Here is a 12,500-nt window from a genome sequence, read left to right as displayed (position 1 = left end):
TGTCATACATTGGTCAGGGCGAGGGCGCGTTCACACGGTCAGGACCCGCTCTGGCCCAGTGACATGTAGAGCGAGCCGGTGTGTCCCTGTGTTTGATAGCAAACAAGCCTTACACTACTTTTACAACCCTCGGTATCATCCTGTTTTTGTATTTTATTTTGTAATGTTTTTTTTTGATTGTGGTCAGTCGCTCTTGGTGATATGTGTATGGGTCGAACTCTGCTTTTATTAACTACGACATGGGCTGAGTGGATGCTGCTTTGACTTGCTTTATGTTCAGTGGCCGATCATTTGTGTCATTCTGCTTTACTGCTCACTAGCCCACATTATATATTATTCCATGGGATTCTGTCTCTTGCCTAAACATGGTTTTGTAGCACATACTGTGCTAACGTGGGTTAACTCTCTCATCCAATAGTCATCTTTCGACTGGCAGCCAGTAGAACAGAACAGTGACTAATCACATCGACTCGGCAGATGGAGATTGCATCATTTTCCCCTGCCACGTCAACCACCAGCAGTCAGTCAGTCAGTCAGCCAGTGAGTCAGCCAGTCAGTCCGAGTGAAATGTCCACTTATTCCCTCAATCTGTCAAGAAGTTAGCGAGAGGCTGGGCTTGTTCCAGCTGATATAGATGTCACCGTGCCCGGGAGTCGCCAGACAGACAGGCCTTTAGGCGTACACACACATGGCCTAATCTGCTTTGAAAGGCTGCTCTCCTCTGCTCATCTACCCATGTGTTTGTGTCAGTAGGCGTGCATGCAGTATACACTCACACACACACGCACACTGCCTTACAAACTGACAAACATGCATGCACACACACCCACACAGCCTTACACGAGGACACATGCACGCCCACACACACACACACACACACAAACACACAGATAGACAAGTGCACACATCGGAGAAACACAACCACACATACACACACACACTGGATGCAAACATACATGCGCAAATTAGTGCATGTGTATGTGAATGTGAGATTCTCTCGTGAAACATATTATGCATCGAACAACACATACAATTGTAAATGCACTCTCTTTAAAATGCATTCAGACACACACACACACATGCTCTCCCCCCACTGTTCATCTCTCTCTGATGCTGTGCCCCGGGCTGGCCGCGTTCCCCACCCGCCCCACCTCCTGTGCCCACAGCTCAACTTTGATCTCTCGTTTGGAGTAGCAGGGGGTCCTGTGTGTGCACTCTCGGCGCGTCTGTGTTTGGGTGCGAATGCGTATGAGTGTACGTGTTTACGGAATCAAAGAGCTATTGCGCTGCTCTCCGCGGTGATACGTTCCACAATGGTCTCTCTCTCGCTCTCTCTTCCCTTGAGCTGTACACTGATGTGGGCACTAATGTGTTCGAGTGCTTATGCATGTGCACACAGAACAAAAAAATGTGCATGTGCACATCTAAGCCGCTGTAAGACAACTGTAGACTCTTGTAGACCGGGGTTTGAGATGTCAGGCCGCGGTGTGTGTCTGTGTGTGTGCATTTGTGTGCGTGTTGGTGTCTGTCTTGCTACTTTACATCCCCCATTTATTTTCCGATCATCCCTCTCTCGGTTTGCTTTCTCTGCGGCTCCCCTCTCATTCGTCAGAGAGCGAGGTTGCGACCTCTGTCTGAAGCCGGTCTCCTGGGCCTCTCTCTTCCCCCAGCATCTGTTGAAAGATCACAGCGCTGCCTCCATCCGCGGAGGCCGCCGTCCTCGCCTCCTCCTCCCCACATTCGACTTCTCTTCTTTCGCTTAAGTCTCCATGATCTGTGTGCGCTCCCTCCTCCGTTCCATCATCCTGTCTGTCTGTGCATCGCTTCACATTCACCCCCACTTGCGCGCTCTCTCTCTCTCTCTCTCTCTCTCTCTCTCTCTCTCTCTCTCTCTCTCACTCTCTCTCTCTCTCTCTCTCTCCCTTCATTCTCTCCATCAAACCGTCCGTCTTCATCCTCAATATCAACAGGCTCCCATGGCTCAGTCCAGAGAGTCGTTGTGTCCAATCCACTTGAAAGACAATGCAAGACAGACCGCCCCCCCCCCCCCCCCCCTCTTTTGGACCCCACAGAAGTGCCGCAGATTGATTATGGTCCGCCACGCCACACAACACTTTGTCACTTTTCGGATCGCTTCAACAAGGGCCCTTTTTGAGCGCAGAAATATGTGTTTACTCATGTATGCAGTATCATTTTAGAGTTAGAGTGAGTGTGGGATGACTCCAAATGTCTTTTTTTTTATTTCGTTTATTTTGGGAGGGGTAGGGTGATATTATTTAAGCTACGTTTGGAAGCGAACCAAAGTGTTTTTATTTTGTATGATGCAAGAAAATTTGTGATGCGAGAAAATATAAGGAATGTAACGGATGACGGAAGATGTAAAATGAGGAAAGGAAAGAAGGCACCTTTATTTGCACCATGTTTGGACTATTTATTTTTTAAATGACAATGTGCAAAGCTGAGCAGTAGCCCATTTCTAGTTGTGATTTTCTACAGTATGCCTATCCATGGTCTGGTTTTGATGATCTTGTGAAGTAGGCGTATGCCTGCCTCCCTGTCTCTGGGAGCTTCTCTTTCTGCCTGCGGTGTTGCCTGCCTGTGATGTCATCATCATGCGACCTGTTCCCACCAGTGACGTTTCAGGGCCGGTCATGGGACTATATGGGGGTGGGTGGGGTGTGTCTTGGGGTAGGGAGATGTTTATGAAAAAAAATTACGTTCTGTTATTTTTTTCTGGTTTGAGCAAATATGTATTGCGCCAAAAATGTATGTCAATGATTTTGAAAGATTAAATATTTTTAAATCAGCTTTGTTTTCCATGTCATTTAACAGAAAGAGTACCATTTATTGTTGCGTTTTTGAGGCGTGAGTGGAAGGTAAGCAGGCCTGGGTCTGGTCTGTCCTTAGATTGATGGTCAGTAGGGGGCGCTCATTCCTCTGGCCTATCTCAAATCCGGTTGATAATTTCTTCTGCATTCATTTAGACAATTTTGAAAAAAACTACTACTACTCAACTACTACTTCGACAATCTTATTCATTGGCAATATGACAGCAATGAAGATAACGAACAATCAATTGAAACATCAGGGTGAGTAACTACAAGTTGGATATTGCAAAGTAAGGTAACGTACAGTTGTGAACTAGGTTTTGCCTCATTCTTTTAATATTAAGATATTTTTCCCTTGATCTCATCATAAATAATCCCTGAAAAGATTTCCTCAACGTTGACCGAAAATAAATCAGTGGAAACACACACAGACTTTCCATTATAAGCCAAGGTGCTCTGAAGTCAGGTTCCGGCACTCATCGCAGGAATCGGGGTTAACCCCTTGTGGAGGTGGGGCGGCGTCTGGCATGCAGGGGGAGTATGGAGCACCGGGTCTGCTGGGGTGATGGGGTCTGATTGCGGACAGGTGTCTGCAATCTGACCCAATCAGGAAGTGTGTATTCATGTGCCTGCTTGTCTTTCAGTGAGGGGTCGAGAGTGAGAGAAGGAAGTCGCTCTCTGCGAGCTAGAGAGAGCGTCGTATGACCAAGAGACGGACGGAAAGAACATTCGACGTTGTCCTTTTGTACTTTTGGTGTTGTGTTTGTTTGCCGAGGTGGAAATAAACAGGAGTTCGCTCCATTTCACCTAAGAACTGTGTCCTGACTCCGCTGAACCCGTTACACTGGCGCCCAACGTGGGGCGGAGTCAACCATGGATCCATCGTCATTGGCCAGTATCCTCGGACACCTGGCCCAAACCGCGGAGCGTCAGACCCAGCTGCAGCAGGCCCAGACCGAGGTCCTGGTGGAGCTGGCCCGCTCCTTGGCCACCGACCGGGAGGCCATGCGGGAGCTGCTCGGCTCCGGAGAACGCGGCGGGGAAACCCGACCGTGGCGACATGTACATGTCCCCAAGATGGGGGAGGCAGACGACCCAGAGGCCTTCCTGGAGACGTTCCGGGGGGTGGCCGAGGTCTCCGAGTGGCCGCCGCAGGAGTGGGCCCACCGTCTCCTGCCTCTGCTGACGGGAGAGGCCCAGCTCGCGGCCCACAGCCTACCAGTGGCGGCCCAGATGGACTTCGACACCGTCGCCAGGGCTATCCGGGACCGGTTGGGCCTTAACCCGGAGGAACATCGCCGCCGGTTCCGGGCCCTGGCCTTCACCGACGGCGACCGGCCCTTCACCTACGCCCAGCAGCTGCGGGACCAGGCGAGGAGGTGGCTGGGCCCGGGAAAAAACGCACCGGAGGAGATAGTGGAGCAGGTGGCCCTGGAGAGGTTCGTCGAGGGGCTTCCGACCAGAACATCAACCTGGGTCCGGTACCACCAGCCCGGGAGCCTCTCGGCGGCCGTCAACATCGCGGAGGGCCACCTGGCTCCCCCTCTGTCAGACCGACGACTGATCCCGAGCCCGCGGACCGCGGTGTGGCAGCCCTGCAGCGGGACAGGCCCACCCCGGGGCCGAGGGCGAGATGGGGGGGGTCCCAGTCAGGAGCAGGCACATAAATACACACTTCCTGATTGGATCACCCCAGCAGACCCGGTGCTCTATACTCCCCCTGCAGGCCAGACGCCGCCCCACCTCCACACCCCTGTGGCCCCCTGATCAGCCCCTGTTCTCTAATTGGCTAGTATCAGTAAACACCTCTAGCCAGTATGCAGCGAGTGGCTGGGCACATACTGGCTACTACACACTGGTAGGGGAGTCTTAAAAAAAACTTGAATATGTTTTAAATCGATTTGCTTCACAGTTCCCCAGAGTAGTCCAAACTATTTTAATATAGCTTAGATCTTATTGAGAATATGGAAAGGCTTCTCTTCAATGGAACAATAGAACAACAGTATAAAATCCGCCCAACATACAGGATAAACGGAGTGGGCGTCTCGATCAAGTGCAAGCAGTAGAAAAAATAGCATTTGATTCAGAAAATAAACAGCAATCGCACAATATTATTAGAAACATCAGTACATTCATGAAAGCAGCTCACTTTCATTGGGGCTAAACTGGCACAACTTTTAAGTCTTACTGGCAAACATTTGATCCCAGAAATAATAACTATTTAAAGGAGTGTAGTACTTTTTATCATTCACTAATGAGAGGGCTCGGTGTGATATTTGAGCTGGGAATTCATGGCTTTGTTTCAATCTAGTAATCGACAAAAACATGTTATGGGTTCAAAGCAAGTGAGCAGCACCAGCACTGGGCACTTATGTACCTGATGATATTTAGAGATGTTATAAACGCTAACGCTTCCAAGTTCAGGCCACGACGTGTATTCTAAAAAAGGATGAGGAACAAAGACCTGGCAGTTATTAGCTAGCTCCAGTCAGCACTGCTTCAGCCGCCGCCGCTACAGACCAGCGGAGCAACAACTACTACTGCTACTGCTCTGGCGAACGGCTCCCCAGATCACGAGGTGGCTATTGTTCCCCAGATAAGGGAAGCTCCATCTGTAGACTTTTTAACGTCTAGCCAGAGCAGTGGACCTCAGCTTTTTCTTTCTGTTTGTGCTTGAAGTTTCAATTATAATAATTGGGCCCGTTTTGATTATTATTTTTTTGCATATTTAGAATACGGGGTGTCAAAATACATGGTATATAATATAATATATGCAACATATTAAATATATTTCATGTATTATAATACATCATACATTATTGTATTAAATATTATTTAGGGATTGAATTTAATATATAATATAATATATATAACATATTAAATATATATTATAATACGTCATACATTATTTATATTACATATTATTTATAGATTTAATATAATATAGAATTTCATATATATTACAAATCTCTTTTTGGTATATATTTTTATTTATGCTAATCGTCCCCCTGGCGGCGCTAGCCAACCTCGTGGCACAGCTAGCCGACCCCGTGGTACAGCTAACGGACCCCGTGGTACAGCTAGCCGACCCCGTGGTACAGCTAGCCGACCCCGTGGTACAGCTAGCCGACCCCGTGGTACAGCTAGCCGACCCCGTGGTACAGCTAGCCGACCCCGTGGTACAGCTAGCAGACCCCGTGGTACAGCTAGCAAACCCCGTGGTACAGCTAGCAAACCCCGTGGCAGAGCCGGAGCCCCGGGGAGCGGCCCTGTGTCTCCAGCTGCCCCAGGACCTCCATGAGGAGGGAGGTGTTCTCCCCCTGGCACTCCCTGATCAGCGGGGACACGCGCTCCAGCCCCGCCCCGCCGCCCCGCAGCGCGGCCAGTGTGGCCGCGTCCTCCGCCAGCCGCACCGCACGCCGGTCCGTCCAGCCGCCCGTCACCGCCCGCAGGGGGTGCCCCTCCACGGCCCGGGCCAGGGCGTGGCCGGGCCGCGTGCAGCCGGGCAGCCCCGTCTCCCCCAGGTAGGAGACCAGCAGGTGGGTGAGCAGGCTGGAGCCCGCCTCCAGCAGGGGGAGGTACCGGCCCTCGGCCGCCGGCTGCAGCATCAGGGCTGCGTCGCCCGCCCGCGCGCTCAGCAGGATCTCCGCCCACTCGGCGGGGGTGAGGGGGGGGTCCGAGTAGGGGGTCCTGTCGCCGTCCATGTGCCGGAGCAGGGCCGACCCTGTGGGGTGGAGGGGGGAGATAAGAGGAGGTAAACTCTCACGCATGGCGGTTGGGGTTTGAGTCGGTACATGAATGCGGGGGGATAATTGTCTCAGAAATCAGACCCCTGGATTAATATCTAAGGACTGATCGCAGACGAGCACAGATCTGGGTGAACTTTCACCTCGTGTTTGATTCAGGCACTGACTCAGTGTACACTGGCCCCTGCAGTAATGCACAGTTAAAAAAAACCTTCTGGAACCTTCATCCTCTCACACAAATTAGTTTATGTTCGGTCGTATATCTCCTCTCTGGCGAAACAGGAAACAAGGCCGGACTTCGCACCTTTCTTGCTGTAGTTTCCGGCCCTGCCTCTGTGCGTTGACAGAAGTTCTGCAAAAATTGAAGAACTGCAGGATCTGAGGTTAGGGAGGACAAACCGAGCTGACACGTTCTATATCATTAACCACGACACGCGTCAGAACGGACTAATCTACACAACTTGACATCAGCTCGTCGCGATCATCCCGAGTCAAGCGGGAGAGCGACTTAGCGGGTCAGCGGCAGGGCAGGAGACGCCCGTGTACGCCAACAGCACTCTCGGCCATCGAGCCCCTCCAGCTAGCGGGGGGCTTTCAGCTCGCTCAGCCGTTACCGGTGGACGACGGCCCGCTTTAACCGTGTGGCAGCTCGCCGGCGTTTGTGTAGAAGGGACCTGGGAGCCATTGACCTGACGGTGGCTCTGCCTTAATGCTGAGCTCTCAGATTCGCCGGGGTGAGCGAGCTGAAACGGGCCCACGGGGAGAGGCGCAGGCGCGGTAAACCGCCATCAACGGCGAAGCAAAATGACAAAATAAAAACAGAGCTCAGGCAACGGCAGCGAGTGTTTACGGGTACGACGTCGGGCGGCTGGCTCTGTTTTTCCGAATTAATATATTTGTTAGAACGTAACTCTAACTTCGGTAATAGATCATTTTTTCATCTGTTAAACGTTCAATCCGGTTGTGCTTAACGACAAGACCGCGCCGGTTCAGGGCTGAATAAACCCACCTAGACCACATTTAAACGCCGGCATTCAGCTGCCTCTCCTCTCTCCCTCCACCCGTCGGTTAGTGTGTTGCCGCTGGAAAGCCCTCTTAGCGCGTCAGACTCTGCTGCCTCGCGGGTCAAGTGTGAGCGCTATTGTCTCCTTTTAAACGCCCCGGTTTGTTTTTTAAAAGCAAACCGCTCCAAAGGCACTCGACTCTTTCGAGTCCGGCAAAACCGCCGCCACTTGTGATGCAAGTTTTGGGCATGACGTGTTTCACCACCGATGGCGGAAAGGATGTTTGACACACGGCCAGCCGCTGAACAGACTCGCAGGGTGGGAGGGAAAGGAAGGTTTTTGAAAGAAGGGCAGTTATTTGTTATGCGCTTGTGCGTGTGTGCGCCGTCGTGTGCGTGTGTGATTCACGAGTTCATATAAACCCAGAGACACCTTTCAAGGGAACTCAGCGAACCACAATCACCAAATCTCATTTGGTGATCGCAACTCGCACACCGGCTACCTGCAGACTCGCGTCCGCACCCGTCAACCTTTTCAGTAAGAAGGTGCAGTGAGAAATACCCAAATCTCCCTCCCTGACCAAACTAAATGGTTCGCTAACACACAAGAGGAGGAGGCTATACATAAGAGAGGGGGGGGGGGGTCAGGCATGGAGGACAGGAAGGGCGGTGGGGATGGCGGGTGGAGTCAAGGACGGAGGAGTGGAGGTGGGATTAAATCAACCACTAGACACGGGGAGATGAGCGGGAGCCGCGGGGAGAGAGAAGGGGTCAAGAGATGAGAGAGGGGGCCACCGGTAACGCGTGTGGGAGCAAAGTGCCGTGGTTCCCGGTGAGTCGCGCGGAGGCCGGCACTACATTATGCATGTGCCATTAGGCCCCATTGAGCGAGTAGTGGCTCTAATGGGGGAGACCGGCCGATGACGGACGCGCGGCAGGGGCTGGGATCCAGGGATGGCCACACTCCATTTTATGTGTTATCTGGTTCTTTCCTTGGGACCACCAACTCTAAACATACGTACGCAGGTAGACACACACACGTGCACGCACCGACACGCACACACACAAACACACGCACGCACACTGTCACTCCTGCTTGGAACAGGCACATGTTGGGCCTCGGAGAATGAGGATGCCTTGAAAGCAGGGAACACTTTAGCGAGGTGTGAATGGAGCCTTGGTGTGGAGGTGCATCCCGTACTGCGGCGGGAGTGTCAGCCTTTCTGGTCAACGCTCCAACAGGATGCCCCTGAGGCATCTGGAGGGACGCGCCGTCACAGAGGAGTGTGGCAGCGAGTGCTACACAAGTGTTTACGGATCACCCGTGTCTTCTTTTATAAGACTTCACGCAATAAGGAGGTTTTTTTTCCCCGCAGCTCGCGACTATATACCACACGCACTTTGAACCGCTAACACAACCGTATGTTTACGGAACAGTTGCAGTGAAAAACTGAAGGGAGAAGTCCCTGAAAGTTTCCTTGGTGGTTATATATCCGTGCTGAACGTTAGTAATGAGCCGGCTGTGTGATGTTGGGGCGCATATGCAACGCCCAGCGTTGTTCTGTAGGGGGAAGGCAACCACAGGCAGCACCCGGCTCCAACAAGGCACACAGCGTAATTAGTGCCAGGAAGAACTCCCTCCGTTGAGTCGTGAGTGTTTTGCATCTCCTCGCACCGGCTTTCATTCTTCACACGCATCAGCTCCTTCACGTGGAATAAATATCTGCGAGTGTGTATGTGTACACTCCTTATTTTTGGACCAGACAAAAATACAAAGCGCAAGTCGCAAACAATGTCACCCGGACACGGGAAAGACATGCGTACGGCCGACATGCCACACACACACACACACACGCGCACGCACGCACACACTCACGGAGAGGGACACACACTCACACATAGAGGGACACACACACAAACACACACACACACCCGCCGACACACCACACACACACACACACACACACACACGAAGCGGCTCACACACTCACACATAGAGACACACACACACACACCCAGCGAGGGAGCCAGCCGTGGAGAGGAGTGGTGGTTGTGTTTTGCGGCGGTCCCCCTCGTCCCCGTGTCAGCGAGGCTGACAGGCTGTGAGGAGGGGACTGACACCGGCGTGGACGATCCGCTCGCTGCCGTCAGACTGCGGGTGGAGTGGAGGCAAAGGCGTCCCGTCTCTGTCTTTTTGGTTCATCCAACAGTCTCGCTCTGTTTTGTCAGTGAAACCGTCTGGTGGACTACATATGGGGCGCGAAAGTCCCATGTCACAAATCTGTGAAATATGTAAGGGATAATGTATAGAACGCCGGGATAATGACCGGCGACGTTCTGTACATTATATTGCTTATTACAAGGCTACTTGCCAAAACGAAATAATAACTTTACACGGTGGGTCTTTTTACAATTACCATTGGTAGACTGTAGATCGGCAGAGAAAAAGTCCACCAAAGACGTTGAAGTCGCTTGGCAACCGAAAACGCTGGGGTTGATAAGTTCACGGACCACTTGCGGAGTGATACCAAAGACGTGATTCAGAGGCAAAAAAACACTTTCCTTGAAAGCGGTCAATATATGCTTAGCAACGGTCAATCATCAATAATTCACAGCCGGTGGCCATGCAAGTGAACGGAGCGTTCCACAGCATTGAGAAGAGCCTTGTAATAAATAGATATAGATACTTTATATATGTGTCTATTGCTATGTCTTGTCATGTTTAGTAGCCCTTTCCCTTTTTAGCGGATGGTGTGACGGGGCTCTCTTGAAGGCATCCCACACTAGAGAGGCACCGCACGGAAAACACTGATGTGTGTGTGTGCGCACACGCACACGCACACACACACACACACACACACACACACACACACACACACACACACACACACACACTGTCTAGGGCATGGTATTGTGGTGGTCTTGGCCGCTGCATCTAAACATGTGACTGAAGTGTGTCCAGGTATGTGTGCCGGGTGTCAGACAAGCTGCTGTGCAGATAAAAGCAGCACATCGGGGGACGTCACACACAGAGAACAGGAGGGTAATTACATTGTTCTTTATGTGTATACGTACATGCAGGCATGTGTGTGTTCAGTGCGTGTCTGTATGACTGTGTATGTGTGTGCGTGTCTGTGTCTGTGTGACTGTGTATGTGTGTGTGACTGTGTGTGTGTGCGTCTGCAGGCGTGTGTGTGTGTGTGTGAACTTTTCCTATCACTGGTGTGATGAGGGAGCAAGTGGAAGGGGATGAAAATAAACACAACCTGTCCAGCGAAAGTCGAGCTATATGCATACTGCTAAAACACACACACACACACACACACACACACACACACACACACACACACACACACACACACACACACACACACACACACACACACACACACACACACACACACACACACACACACACACACACACACTCAGAGCCCTTTTGCCTTTAGAGGGCAGGCGAAGACAAGAAATAAAAATGTGCGAGTGGAGGAGGGGAGAGAAGGGGGGGAGAACGCCAGAGAGAGAGAGAGAGAGAGAGAAAGGGAGAGCGGGAGCGAGCGAGGGATGCCATGCCCCCTCCCCCCTTCTATGTTTTGCGTAGAGCGAGTCGTGGAGAGGCTATGTCTCTCGCTCGCTCTCCCTCCAAACCTGGTCTGAGGCTGGAGTGGCGGCTAGGCAGACGAGGGAACCAGGCGGGGAAAACATCGTGTGTGTGTGTGTGTGTGTGTGTGTGTGTGTGTGTGTGTGTGTGTGTGTGTGTGTGTGTGTGTGCGTGTGTGAACTGCAGCCAGGGGCACGGCACCACACGTCGGCGGTGGAGCGCTGAGCTGGCGACTAGCAGAACCACAACGTACGCTAACAACGACGGCAGCAACAACAACATCAACAAAACAACAACAAAACAACAATGCTAGCGGAGCACCACAGTGGAGAGCAGGGAGACACTTGGGGTGGGAGGGGGGGGGGGAGGAGCAAGTGGGGGGAGAGGAGTGGGGGGGGATGAAACAAACAAAAAAAAACAATGGGAAAAGACAAGGCTACATCTTTAGGGGGGGGGGGGGGGGGTCAAGGATAACCAGGAGGGCGGAGCTAAATCAAAGACAACCATCGCCACGCCGGACGGAATAACCAAAGGACACTGCTCCCAGATGTCTCTTCTGGGTTGTTGTGAACCGTTACCGGCTCCAGTGCAGTGTCTCCATTGTCCCCCGACTAGGCCACGTCACATCCACCCAGAGAGGGCAGAGACTACCGGGACGTGTCTGTGTGTGTGTCTGTGTGTGTGTGCGAGTATATGTGTGATTGTGAGTATATTTGTGAGTGTGAGTGTATGTGTGTGAGTGTGCGTGTGCCTGTGTGCGTTTGAGAGTGTATGTGTGAGTATGAATATATGTGTGTGAGTCTGAGTATATGTGAGTGTGCGTGCGTGCGTGTATGTGTGTGTGTGTGTGTGTTTGTGTGCGAGTATATGTGTGATTGTGAGTATATTTGTGAGTGTATGTGTGTAAGTGTGAGTGTGCGTGTAGCTGTGCGTGTGTGAGAGTATATGTGTGAGCATAAATATATGTGTGTGAGTCTGAGTATATGTGAGTGTGTGTTGGGAGGTGGGGCATGGGCACCAACCCTTGGCTCTGGGTAATCCCCTCCACAGCGGTAGTTTGGTTTGAGGGCATCGGGCACATCCAGGGGAACGGGTGATGCGCTAAGCACCTCATTGATTCGTGTTCTAAAAAAATCCCACAGACAATAGAAGCCATGCTCCATAGTTAGAGGAGATAGGAAGAGATCAGTGAAGACGGAGAACCACATTCTCAGCACATACGTTGATGAAATTAGGAGAATAATAGGACGGCACTACATTAGAATTCGGTTCTCTATTGAACGGTGAGGGGTGTGATGATTCCGAATTAGTTCGAAGTTCCT

General features: G+C 51.6%; 2 protein-coding genes across 3 annotated transcripts in view; one reads left to right on the top strand and one right to left on the bottom strand.

Annotated features, from left to right (window-relative positions):
• LOC130384301 (multiple C2 and transmembrane domain-containing protein 1-like) overlaps window positions 1–827 on the top strand; it is an 88,654-nt gene extending 87,827 nt beyond the window's left edge. Inside the window, exon 15 of the mRNA XM_056592423.1 lies at window positions 1–827. This exon is cut by the window's left edge and continues 35 nt beyond it. Within this exon, the coding sequence (XP_056448398.1) occupies window positions 1–62 (62 nt within the window). The 3' untranslated portion in view covers window positions 63–827.
• Window positions 828–4,586: 3,759 nt separating this feature from the next.
• slf1 (SMC5-SMC6 complex localization factor 1) overlaps window positions 4,587–12,500 on the bottom strand; it is a 29,293-nt gene continuing 21,379 nt past the window's right edge. For both annotated transcript variants that reach the window (XM_056592756.1, XM_056592757.1), the window contains exon 18: window positions 4,587–6,552. In XM_056592756.1, the coding sequence (XP_056448731.1) occupies window positions 6,056–6,552 (497 nt within the window). In that variant the 3' untranslated portion in view covers window positions 4,587–6,055. The remainder of the gene's footprint in view (window positions 6,553–12,500) is intronic.

This window comes from Gadus chalcogrammus, chromosome 6 (genome assembly GCF_026213295.1).
Source record: "Gadus chalcogrammus isolate NIFS_2021 chromosome 6, NIFS_Gcha_1.0, whole genome shotgun sequence".
Classification (NCBI taxonomy): domain Eukaryota; kingdom Metazoa; phylum Chordata; class Actinopteri; order Gadiformes; family Gadidae; genus Gadus; species Gadus chalcogrammus.
This window is presented reverse-complemented; position numbering and strand designations above follow the sequence as displayed.